The 13,161-nt window shown below is 38.8% G+C and overlaps 1 protein-coding gene across 3 annotated transcripts in view; it reads right to left on the reverse strand.

Annotated features, from left to right (window-relative positions):
* RABGAP1L (RAB GTPase activating protein 1 like) overlaps positions 1-13,161 on the reverse strand; it is a gene marked incomplete at its 5' end in the record, with an annotated part of 171,329 nt that overhangs the window by 72,818 nt on the left and 85,350 nt on the right. For all 3 annotated transcript variants that reach the window (XM_081322948.1, XM_081322949.1, XM_081322950.1), the window contains 4 exons: positions 2,782-2,925; positions 3,331-3,456; positions 4,403-4,477; positions 10,403-10,516. In XM_081322948.1, the coding sequence (XP_081179074.1) occupies positions 2,782-2,925; positions 3,331-3,456; positions 4,403-4,477; positions 10,403-10,516 (459 nt within the window). The remainder of the gene's footprint in view (positions 1-2,781; positions 2,926-3,330; positions 3,457-4,402; positions 4,478-10,402; positions 10,517-13,161) is intronic.

Consider the following 13,161-nt stretch of genomic DNA (forward strand, 5'->3'; position numbering starts at 1 on the left):
TGTTTTTCAAAGTCAGTAAAGTTATTAAGTTTTCCAGCTGCAGGAAGCAATTAGAAAAGCAAACACCAGAATCTCGGAATCTTGTGTGATTTAGTTTGTGATCTGTACATCCAGTGCTTTTTTTGTAAAAGAAAAAGGTGCCGGAACTCACACATGTCATACAACCTGCCTTGCCTACCCTACAAGGTTCCATCCAAAAAAGGTGCCGGAACTCCGTTCTGAGTGTTCTATGACAAAAAAAGCCCTGTGTACATCCATAGTCATTTACATATGTTGCTAGCCACAGCATAGTGCAGAATGAAAGTATTAAACAATCTTATAAATAGGTTTTAAAATAATGTTTGGCAACAATCCTAAGTAAATTGCATTTCATCCACTAGAGGTCAGAACTGTAAAAGTAATAAAAAACGAACGCTGAACCAACTTGGAACAATCACTTCAGACCCTCACAAAAGCAATAGTCAAATATAAAAGAAGAAAAGCAATAGCTTACAGGTACAGAACCAATCTATTGTTTAATGATCAGCAATTTCTCTATCAGTTTATTTCTCCTCCCATGTGCAGGAATTTGCAGAGTTCTTTTTAATATTTATGATACTCACACATGGTAACATTGTTCCATGCCTATTATAATCATGTAAAATAATTCTTCGTCTTTCCCTTTCCCATTCCTGCATCTGATAATGAATCTTGTTTGTTATATACTATATTATTTTAAAGTTAAATTCTTTTTTTTAAAGGCTTGTACAGGATGCTTTTAAAACAACACTATGCCTGGATTTTTTGTAAAATCTTGATTTGTAGAACAGGCAATAGTGGCCTAGTTTGCACATTAACGTTGCATCACATAAAGCAAAAAAGAAAAAAACACATGTGCACTATGGGTTAACATTATCTGTGAAATGGGCCAATTGATGAAACAAAGCAGGCTATACTAAAGAGATTAGACTAGATCAATCTCTGATTAATCAAAGCAGGCTAGACCAAATTATGTATTCTGGAAATCAGTTTTGTACTAACTATAAACTTAGCTGAACCTTACCTATGGCTTCTTGAAACAAGTCAGCTTAATAAACTGGATCCATGGTTCATGCCATGTAATTAATCCACAATCCCATGTATTAGTTATGGAACTGTTCATGAATTACTAAATTGGACAAAAGAGATCACTGACAGTAACCAGAAGTTAAGGTAAAACTTTCCTTCCAGCCAGAGCAGAGTCAGGATAGGTAACTGCAATATGTGAAAGTGGAAGACTTGCTCTGACTCATTCCTTTTGTGATACTTTTACGTTTAAGGATGCTCAAATCTCAGCACAGCTACTAAACAAACAACAGACTCCTATGGAGCTGCCATTCTTTGTTTCACGAAAAGCAATGTAAATACAATCAAATAAATAATGCAGATAGTCCTCAACTTACAACCATTCGTTTAGTGACCATTCGAAGTTACAACAGCACTAAAAAAAGTGACTTATGACCGGTTTTCACATTTCGGACTGTGATAGCAGTGGTAACCCCGTGGTCACATGATCAAATTTCAGGCACTTGGCACGCATTTATGACAGTTACATTGTCCCAGTGTCATGTGATCACCATCTGTAACCTTCCCAGCCGGCTTTCTACGAGCAAAGTCAACGGGGGAAGCCAGATTCACTTAATGATCAGCAGATTCACTTAAATAACTGCAGTGATTTATTTAAAAACTGTGGCAAAAAATGGGGGCAAAACTCACTTATCAATTGCTTTTTTTAGTAACAGAAATGTTGGGCTCAACTGTGATTTTAAGACAAGGGCTACCTGTAATAGCAACCAGATGATGATCATTCTGGTAGTTTTGCATACTGTTCATCAGAACATTAACTGATCTTGAAATTAATGTGATTTTTACCTATCTTACCCATTTTATACAAGGATAAGGAATCATTATGTACACATTTAACCAGAAGGAAAGTCAGTTTTTAGGAAAATATTTACAATGTGCATTTGTAGTAAACCAAGATATTCATTCAGCTGGATTTTGCACAAAAGTACAAAACTGTACTTTGCACAAATATATAACCTGTTAAAAAATCAGAATGTCAAGTGAAATCTTGTATTGTTCTTTCCTCAATCTTTTTTTTAATTCAACAGAAGTATACTAAAAATCATGCTCAACAGCAAAAACATTTCCCTTTACATCTGAAATGAGCATCTGAAGCAATCACATGCTGTTATTGATTTTCAACCTCACCTGTAATTCTTCCCATTTTAAATAATAAAAAACCAAACAGAATTTTCAAAGGCAAAATGAATGGTATGGAAGTTAAATTTCCACGATAAAGCTAATAATTTTATTTTTATTTTTAAAAAATCAACATTTGTATTTTTAACTATCCTCTAAACCAGGGAGAGGCAACCTTGGCTGGCTCGGAAATTCTGGGAGTTGAAGTCCACAAGTCATAAAAGAGCCAAGGTTGCCTAGCCCTGCTCTAAACAATCAGAGGTTTATTTCCGACACTTGAAGCCATTTTTATAATAAGTAAATGTCTCGTGTTCTATAAATCATTCCATTGTCTAAACAGGGACATCAGAAGAATTTACTCAAATACACCTTAAAGATGATAAAAGAAATATTGGTGGAAGAACATCTCACACTAAAATAGGACAAAAGAATGATGTGCAAGAGGCACTGCACCTCCATCTAATAAAAGAAGCAGTCATTCTCTAACTATACGCCCAAGAAAAATGATAATTCATTTCATGCAAAACAAGCTTCTTGATGGATAGAACGTAATTTTACCTCACAAAGTAGTAAATCAATTATGTGGAAGACCATACAAAGTGGAAACTTGGCAGTGAAGAGGGTGAGAAACCACTGGGAGGCATACATGTGAGCTTCGAGATTCTGTTCCACAAAATGGTTATATAAATCAGGCAGCTGCTCCTATAGAGAAAAGTGAAAGACAAAGATGAATACAATTTTTCCTCTCAAAGATGTTATGCATTATCGGAATCTAAATTAACATGCACTGTTTTCTATATGCTTATACTTCTACATAAAGCATGAAAGAATTAAGAACGTTAGAAAATATTTATAGAATAAACAGTTTGGTACTAAACATGAAGATCATCATATGGTGCAAAATTAAAATATATGTTTCATGTATGTATGTATGTATGAATGAATGAATGCACACACAGAGAGAAAGGCTGCATATTTATTATCAATACCTCAATTTTCATGGACAGTTGAGCATACCACATCCTATGTAGCTATGGTAGGATAAGTTCCTTATTCCCTTTTTTTAGCATATCCTTTTTCTAAAACAAAGAAAATTCCAGGTAATACCTGCGTAAGTTTCTCCAGCTGATAAAATTTTGTCCGCAAACCTTCCAAATTGTTTTTATAGAGCTCCCGCAGGCCATAGTCATACATGATCTTCACTAGGATACAGAAGGCTTGCTCTTCCGGCATCTGCATGGAGAACATAAATATAAAGCAACCTCCAAGAACCCTTCTGTAGATGCATTTATGCTATGAGTATGCAGAAAGAGAAAACTAAAATAGGCCTTCAGATAGCTTTCAGTCAGGATTTTGTATCTGCTGATTGTTGTGGAACTGACTGGAATTTCTCAAGAGGGTATGAATTTACAGAATTTAGAATAACATGGGTCTTCCATATATTCAGTTAGTGTGTGCTTTTTTGCAAAAGCAAAGTGCCAAAAAAAATCTCTAACATTTAGGGATAAAAAAAATAATACTTATCTCCTAAGTAACAGGCTAATCAATCACTAATCAAAACTATTTTTCTAACAGTGTGTTGCTAATTGTGTACAAAAATACAGTGATTTAAAAATCTGTAACTTAGCAAAGAACAACTCATCTTTTTTTCCACTATGGTCTGCAACTGTGTTTGAATTTCAGAAATTCTCTCTGCTTTGAGAGGCATGTATTGTGTATAACATACTTATTCCTTTCTTCTCAAGAACCATTTGAAAGTCTGCTCCAGAGTGATCTGGCAATTTTCTTATCTGGAGCCAATCTACAGATTTCAAGTCAAGACAAGATTATCTATTTGCACGTTTAAAGAAGCAAACATCTTCACATAAAGTCTTTTGCCTATGAACAACCAAACAAAAGCCTCTCCTGGCTTAACGGGTAGAAAGGCTTCCTTCTTTGACATAAAAGTTTTTTGTATACACCCAAGCCTAACTAAAAGTTTATCGTAATAGCTGAAAAGAAAAGATGTCTTTAACATCTACTCCAAGGAGTAAATTTCCGTGTATTTCAAAGGGTAGAAACATGCACCTACACTTGTAAGTGCCGACATGAGATTAAAGAGATAGGGAAATGTACAATTAGAAATTTGAGAGGTGCTTGTCTAATTAAACAACACTGCTTCTTTTCGTAGTATACTCACATGCAGCAGAAGAACAGCAGCAAGAAAGGAATGACCCTGACAATAACCAATTTCTTCATCATACACTGAATATGCCTGGAATTAAAAAGCATATTTGACTGTAATTGTGAATTATTAAATTTCATGGTCACAATTGAAGTGACATGGCTCCCTATGAGTGACTTGCTTTTCTTACATTCTGCGATAAAGATGACAAATGCTAATCTGAAATATAAAAGCTTGAAAGCCATTTTCCCACGCAACATGGAATTTATTGATGTAAATTCACTGTGTGCATGTACATTCCATGGTATAATTACAACGCTTTTAAAAAACATACCATTTTGCCATTCATTTCGAGCATCAATCAATCACTTGAAACAGCCACAAGTACACTGAAGGAAATCAGCTGTTAACTCCTTTTTAAGAGACATGATTCCTTTTTTTAATCTCGTAAAAATTCATCTCGTGCTTGTGAAAAGCATAGGAAACAGCTAGTATATCCTACCAACACCACACATACAAATATGTGCTTTGAAGATGGGATCTAAAGCCCCAGAGAATCAAACATCTAAACAATAATACTATTTCTGAAAAAGGTGGAACACTACAATCAGTTGGCACCCCTACTGTTGTCAGGCAGTGAAATGACTCTGGCAAGTGCTAAGGAAATAGACTTTACTAAGGCAGAATGAGCCTGGAAAACCTTAGAAAGCCAAATCCATTCATTGGCTATCTTAATAGTATTCACAATATATCTTGCAATTCATTATGCTGGTGGGGGATATCTCCACTGGCTCAAAGCAGAAGTGACAGCACTAAATCTGGATAACACACTTAGCTCTAGAACAGGGGTGTCAAATTGGCGGCCCATGGGCAAGATGCAACACGCTCAGGCCACACCCACCCCAGCTCCGCAAAGGCAAAAAAGTCACGATATGTCATGATATGTCATGTAACGTGATCGAGTTAGACACTCGATTCTGGCAGTGCTCTGAATATTCACAAGAAACCCTCAGATGCACAGGACTCACAAAAAAGTAGCATTTTGTGATTTATGGCATAGAAAATGGCATTTTAAATTTGTTTGAAAGAAACTGGCATTCTCAGTTTGCTGGTTTCTTTTACAAATAATAGTATTAGAGTAATCAATTATAAGCCAATGGTCACAGACAAAGTAAGATGAACATTTTTAAAACGCCACCTAAAAACAATATAAATTTTCTCGTGATATTCAAACATAAAAAGGAGAGATATCTCAAACTGAGTATATTACTTGTACTGAATTATTAATTTAACTGTAGATTCTTGCTCATTCATTCCCTGTCCTTGCTCCCATCATGACCACACATTACTTTATATAGTGCCTTTTGTTCTTTAAATGCCTTATCTTTCTGAGAATCTCATCTAACCATGCAATCATGACTCGTTCTGCCTTTCCCTTCACCTCAAGCTTTTCACTTTTTTATACCTCTTGCACACCCACTCAAATGCCTCTATATCCTGCCCGACCCTTGCCATACCTTTCTCACATCCTCGCACGTCTCCTTGAATCTCTCCCTACCCTTGCCTGCCCTCCCTCGCACTCTCACAACCCTCTAATGCTTTGCACACCATCCCCTACCCTTCCTCACATCACAGTGTACCCTCATGCACCTTCCCAATCTTTCTGGGCCTCCCCTGTGCATCCCCATGTACCCTTATGCACCCTCACACAATCCATTGCACCCTCATGTAGCCTCCCCAAATTGCCTCTCATGTCTTCCCGCACCCCTGCATACCATCTTGACCCTCACCAACACTCCCTCCACAAACCACTCCGTGCCACTCACTCACTCTTGCATCCCCATGCACCTTCCCTCACCCTTGCTGCACCTCCCTTACATCATTGTAGAGCCTGGTCACATAACTTTGATGCTGAACTATCAATAAGCTTCCATTCAACTCAATGATCAATTCAAAGTACTGGTACAGGTAATCCTTAATGTATGATCATTTGTTTAGTGACTATTCAAAGTTACAGTGTTGATGAATGAAGGGACTCACAACCAGTCTCAGAAGTTAGCACCATTTCAGTGTTTCCACAGTCATGTGTTCAAAATTTGGCCCCTTGGCAGCCCCCACACACTTGCAATCACAGGGGTACTTCAACTTCCCCCACCTGCCTATCTCCCTCTTCTATGCCTTTTTTAGCTCCCAGCACTCTGTGGCCCCTGACGCCCCAGCTGGCCTTTGCCGTATTCTTTCTCCCACAGCTGACCAAGCAGGCTTTGGCCTGGCCCTTCATGAGGCTGCTATTGCGTGCACAAGGCTTTCTTCTCCAGGTTGCACACGGTGGTTTTCTTGCAAGACCTGGGAAGATGGCGTCTTCTAGGCCAGCCGTTGCCTTACAAAGGGCCAGGCATACCTTGTCAACAGCAGGAGCAAGAAGACGGTATAAGTCAACTGGGGTGGCAGAATGAAGGGTGACTGGGGTCTTGGAATGGATGATGGCAAGGGCAACTACAACTGTCCTGTAATGGGCTGGGTTGGCTGAAGCTTCCCTTGCGCTGATGGGCCAAGTTTGGATTGGGCTTCACACTGCACTAACAACTCAGAATTCTTGCAGCCTCAGAGTCACAGCGCACCAAGAAGCCCCACATTGCTTCGGCTTGGCACCATGCTGTTGAGCTTCCTAGGCATGGCAGATTTGCATTACGCTGCTGGATTAGGAGGGAGGGCTGGTATTTCCAGCGAGGGGTGGAGGCATGGCTTCACACTGTGGCTCAGGGCTTCTTGCAGCCCAAGAGCCACAATGTGCCAAGAAGCGACGAGCCACAACATATTCTTCCTCAGTCTCCCTGTATTCATAGACATGCAAACACACATCCCACATCCTCTTTACCTAGCCTCCCCAAGCTTGCATCACACTGTAGCAATCCCCAACTTCTGCACAGCTGTGCCCGGGCCTTCCAGGACAGCAGCCTATCCTCTTTATCTGGAATTCCCTTCACTTTCCACTGAATAACCTATGCACCTGGCGTTACAATGGTAACTGAGCTTGCAGGGCTTGACATCACTAAGCGATAAAGTCATGTGACATCATGCTTTACAACCGCACTGCTTAGTGACTGGAATTTCAGTCCCAACTGTGGTTGTAAGTTGAGGACTACCTGTATTATCCTAGTAATACAGATCCGTCTTCTCCGGGTAAAACTGATCCATCTGGTCTGTTACTCCTGTGAGTAGGGATGTGAGCCAGAGGACAAGGCTATTTTACTATGGCTCCCTCCCAGTGGAAAAACCTATTCTCCGACATCCAGATGGCGTCCTCCCTGACGATATTTAGGCAGGCACTGAAGCCACAGCTGTTTCCTAGAGCTTTTAATCTGTCATTTTAACCATGAAGTTGCTGCTAGTTAACTTTATTATATTTATAGGTTTTTTATTATTATTATATTTGTAAACCTTTGGGAGTCCAGCAGTGTACAGTAACAAAAAAAGAGAAACAAGTCAGTCAGTAAGTAGATATAATATCTCTACATGGAAATATAAACTGTCTTTGGAAAGTATTCAGAATCTAGGCACCCTTCTACATTCAGCATTTTCTCAGGAATTGTCACTTTTTTAAAGTCCCATTTTATAAGACACCACAGTATTTATTTACATGTATATTTACGTCTTGTTTTTTTTGAGTTTACTCACTAATTTTTTTTCACCTTTCTTCTACCAGGACTTTTGAAATAACTGAAATTCTGCTTTTTTTTGCAAAGAATAAAGTGCAATCATTCTTATGGGCCTTCTGTCTTTCTGGAAAGATGTAGCTTTATTTATTTACTATACGTGCCTCCCTACAATTTCAGTAAAAACTCCCACACAATCTAAATAGCATAAAATATGGCTAATATTCAAAAAGTTATTTTTTCTTTCAAAAAAACTGTTCCCAAATAGGTTAGGACTATACTTCACTTTTATCTTTTTGATAAATTATTAAGAAACTGGACATACAGTCTACTAAAATATAGTGAGGTTTCTCAATTATAACCACAAAATATTGTTTCTGATTAACAGAAATGGCTAACTTGTGAGTGTGAACAACAGGCCTCACATTAAACTGTTTCAGCCACAGGAGTCCAAGCAGCTTAAAATCATTACTTTCTACCAATTATTTTGATTTCCTAGGGGAAAGGTATCTGCACTACACATGCAAGCAAGAAACCAGGTCACCAATATTAGTTCATAATGTAGTACAACACAGAAAATCAATAATTTTACATAATGGGCAAAAGGCAACGTTGCAGATTCCCCACCATGCTTTCAAAAAGGAAGAATTCATTTGCTTGCCCCTTCTAAGTGCCTAGAAAGGTTCTGGGCACTTAGGAGTATTAATTAATGTGTCATGGTTCCGATAAATGAGACAGAACATAATGTTCAATTCCCTTTCCAAATTGACATCTGGCCCTGCACCACAGTAGTAGGCTTCTATTTGTCCTCACTAACACTCTATGGGTTATTCTAGCATCCGGCCCATCATTTCTTAGATTACAGCAGCAGTTTTCAAAGTGTGGTCCATGGATCCTTAGGGGTCCTCAAGACCCTTCTTCCCTATTCCTCTCTCCCTTCCTTCCTTCACTCCTCACTGTTCCTTCCTTCCCTGTACCTCCCTACTTCCTTTCCCTTCTTCCTTCTTTCCCCTCCAATTTTCCTTCCTTCCCTTTTCACCCTTCCTTCCTTCCTCAGTTCCTTCCTCCTTCCTTCTGCCCCATCCTTCTTTCAATACCTCACCCCTTCCTTGCTGTTCCTTCCTTCCTCCCTTCTACTCTTCCATCCTTCCTTTCTTCCCTCCCTCCCTCCCTCCCTCACTGTTCCTTTCTTCCTACCCTCCTGCCTTCCCCTACCTCCCTTGAATTTCCATTGGCTTCCCCATTTACTTTCCTTGTGGGAAGCTTTCAGGAAGAAAGTGGAGAAGCCAGTAAGAAGTTGCAAATCCAAGACCAACAAGCTGGTACGTGGCTGGAAGAGGGAATGTGCAAGGGCTCAGGTCAGGAAAAGATGCAAAGGTAGAGAAGAAATGGGTTGGGGAGGATCAGGAAGTGGGGAGGTAGGCAGTTGTGGGTCAGGATGAGTTGACCCATCTCATATGCATGAGAGCATATGAGATGGGTCAACTGCAAAAGGGGCGATTTTGGTTCAGGGTGTTGGTGTCACATGGGTATTCAAGAGGTGTCACGTGGGTCAGAGTGGGCGTCCAGGTCAGGTAGGATGCATGGGGGAGGTGGGACAAGAAGGTTGTGAGGGGAATGAGAGGTGCTATGCAAATCAGGAAGGGCGCATGGGGGTTCAGAAAAGATGCCACATGGGTTGGGGAAGGTGTACAGAAGGGGTAGTGTGAGCCAGGAATTGTGTTCCTTCCTCCCTATTCCTCTCTCTGTCCCTCCCCTTCCTTCTTTCCCTCTCTCCCTTTTCCTTCCTTCCTCCTTATCGGTCCTTCCCTTTCTTCCTTCACCCTCCCCTTCCTGGCAAGTAAGTAACTGTTACCAGGTGGGGGAGGGAAAAAGTGACTGTGGGAGAGGCTGGGAAACTATCACAAGACATTGAAAATGATCACATGACAGCAGCAGCCTGACAACACTGAAAAAGCCGTAATTTCCACAAATTTCATTCCCTTGGGAGTTATATGTCCTAGATTTGGGACACATTCTGTAAGTTAGCCCATTTGAGGTACCTTGATTCAAAAATTATTACCCTATGGTGCTCAGCTGAAGTTATAGAATTGAGAGTTTTAGTAGCATGTAGTAGTATATAGATCCTGGTATAACCCAAACCTTATTATTTCCTTGCATTCTCTATCAGGGCCTCTCCATCTAATCTAAACTGCAAGATACTAACATCTGGTTGTTTCCAGTTAATGTTAGGTGGGAAACCCAATCTACTCTCGATGTCATATTATTGTAATACTGTATGTCATATAAAATAGGAAAATGTATGCAACAAGCCTGTGTAACTTTTTAACAAAACTCCAAGACATTTGAGCAGCTATACCTTACAAATCTTATATAGAGAATCCTGTCCATCTCCTCCAGTATCTTTAAAATATTCATGTGCTGGAAATGTACGATGAATATCTCGTAAAATGACATTCTCCTGAGAAGATTCCTGCAAAAAGAAGGGAAAAATAGAAAATCCAAACCATATTAAATTTGGGTATTAACAATATAAATCACGTGTTTGGCAAGTTTTATAACCATCGTATTCCTATCTTTAAAATATGTTGACAAACGGAACAGGATGGGATCCAGATTATTCTACTTTATAATGCATGCAAACTAAATAAATGTTTGCTTCTCACAAATTGAAAAGAATTGCTTTTACTCTCTTATATCCTGGAAAAAGCTGCTTCGGGTAAATTATTAAAAATAATTCCAGCTTAAGTCAGAACTAACAGAAAATTACCATAGCTGATTAATAAATTGTTAATACAACATGTAAACCTATATCCATTTCCATTATTAATTATTTATAAATAGATCTTTTTTCTTTTAATATACAGAAAATATTTCTGGAGCAACTAATTTATTAGTGTGCATTGCTAGTTGTTTCCAATTCCAATTCCAATGCATCTTAATCTACCACAAAAGAGATAGACTGCTAAACTGTTTTTAAACTGAAGAAAGAAAAAGAACATCTTGCTGGTTTCAAAAATATAATGGTACTGAGAAGTAAATATTAATTTAAAATGTGAAATGTTACTTTGAGTTATCAAGCAATTATGAATGAGGCATGAAAAAGCACATGATTTTTATGTTCTACTATTTACTATGACTCCCAAAAAGTATGCGTGTATTAAGAAAGCATCAATAGTCTCTTGCAAAAAATATAAATATTTTAATTTACAATTAGAGCAATCTAAATCTAGACATATTGCCAAACTAATTTAATTGCAGAGTCAGTCATAGCAATTTTCACTTATGTACATGGATTCAAGTAAAAAGAATCTTCACACTTGAATCTCATTTAATTGCTTCATAAATTTTCAGTGTAGAAAGGACCATTGTCACTCAAATCATAAATGCAATAACAAAAGCCTGCTTTTGCACGCTTCTTCACATACCAGCTAATGGAAGATCTGAGGATGAAGACCGTACACAAAACCTGTCTCCTAGCTTTAGTTGTTCCTATTATCCATTTTCATTGTTTTCAGGAATTATCCTAATTACATATCATGTTTTAGAGCAAACGTCTACAACTTTACTAGGCCAGTGGGTACATTTGGCATTTTGAGAGTATTTTAAGATCATTTTCACAAAATGAGTCCCCTTGGTTGATGTGTTTAATCACCAAACACCCACATACCATGCATTGATATACCAAACCTTGTCCAGCAGTCTTTCCTGAGGATATCAAATTGGAAATGAAAGATCACTGGCCTCTCCACCTGCTCATCAACTCTGACTGAAAACAACTTTGGAGAAAAGAGGCAAACCACTGCACATCATGTCCCCCATTCATAATCCTACATTTGGTCCAGAAGGATACTATGATCAATGATACTAAAAGCTACTGAGAGATGAAGGAGAACCAGGAAAGATTCAGGGTAGAACCAGGATAGAGTGTTGGATGTTGTGGTTAAAATGCTGGTCTAGAAACCAAGAGAGTTCTAGGCCTCCCTTACACATGGAAACCAGTTGGATGATTTGGGGCCAGTCACTCTTGAAAATTAGTCCCAAACAGCTCTGGGAAGATCCATCGTAACTTTGAGTAGTTGCTAAGTGACCAGCCATAAATCAAAGACTATTTATATGGTATTTGCCAGCTGTCACAGTCCCAATTGTTATCAACACACTGGGTGTCATATCAAAAAATCATGGGCAGCACTTAGGCACTCTGTACATTGACAAATTTCCATCTATCAATCACAAAAGGACATACCGTACTCCTTGGATCTGCACATATACTACACCAATACAGTACAACATTGTAGGTTCTTGGGAAGAACTCAGTGCATATGAAGGTCAACACTAGCTAAAGAACAGGCAGCTGTGATTTCAATTCCTGTGTATAATAATAATTCACCATCCCCATCTCAGCTTTGCTAGAGAATCACCCAGAAACACAATAAATGTATCTTTGTACTGAACACAGTCATGAAAATCAACTGAAAAGGATCTGAATAATTTGCTTCCTCCATGACTCACCTTCTAACCACCTTCCCAAAAAGGTTTGAGACTAATTGAAATTATCTTACACTACTGGTCCAATCATGGCTTCTTGAGAAGGGTTCGTGCTACCATTTCTTTTAAGCCCAGCGTTATCACCCTCACACTTGAGGATGAATTTATCATCACTTGGAGTCAACTCCATGTTGTTTCTCAGGAGCCAACAGGAGCATTGATATAACAAATACAGTTGCAAGAAAAAGTATGTGAACCCTTTGGGATTACGTGGAGTTTTGCATAAATTGGCCATAAAATGCGCTCTAAACATCATGTAAGTCACAACAATAGAAAAACACAGTCTGCTTAAAATAATACTACACAATCATTAGCTGTTGTCATGTTTTAATTGAACATTAGATGGAACCATTCACAGTGCAGGGTGGAAAAAGTATGTGAACCCCTAGCCTAATGACTTCTCCAAGAGCTAATTGGAGCCAGGAGTGAGCCAACCTTGACTCCAATCAGTGTGATGATATTGGATGTGTTGCTGACAGCTGTCCTGCCCTTTAAAAACACACACCTGTTTTGGGTTTACTGGTCTCAAGAAGCACTGTCTGATGTGAACCGTGCCTCACAGAAAAGAGC

Source organism: Vipera berus, assembly GCF_964194415.1.
Source record: "Vipera berus genome assembly, chromosome: 3".
NCBI lineage: Eukaryota > Metazoa > Chordata > Lepidosauria > Squamata > Viperidae > Vipera > Vipera berus.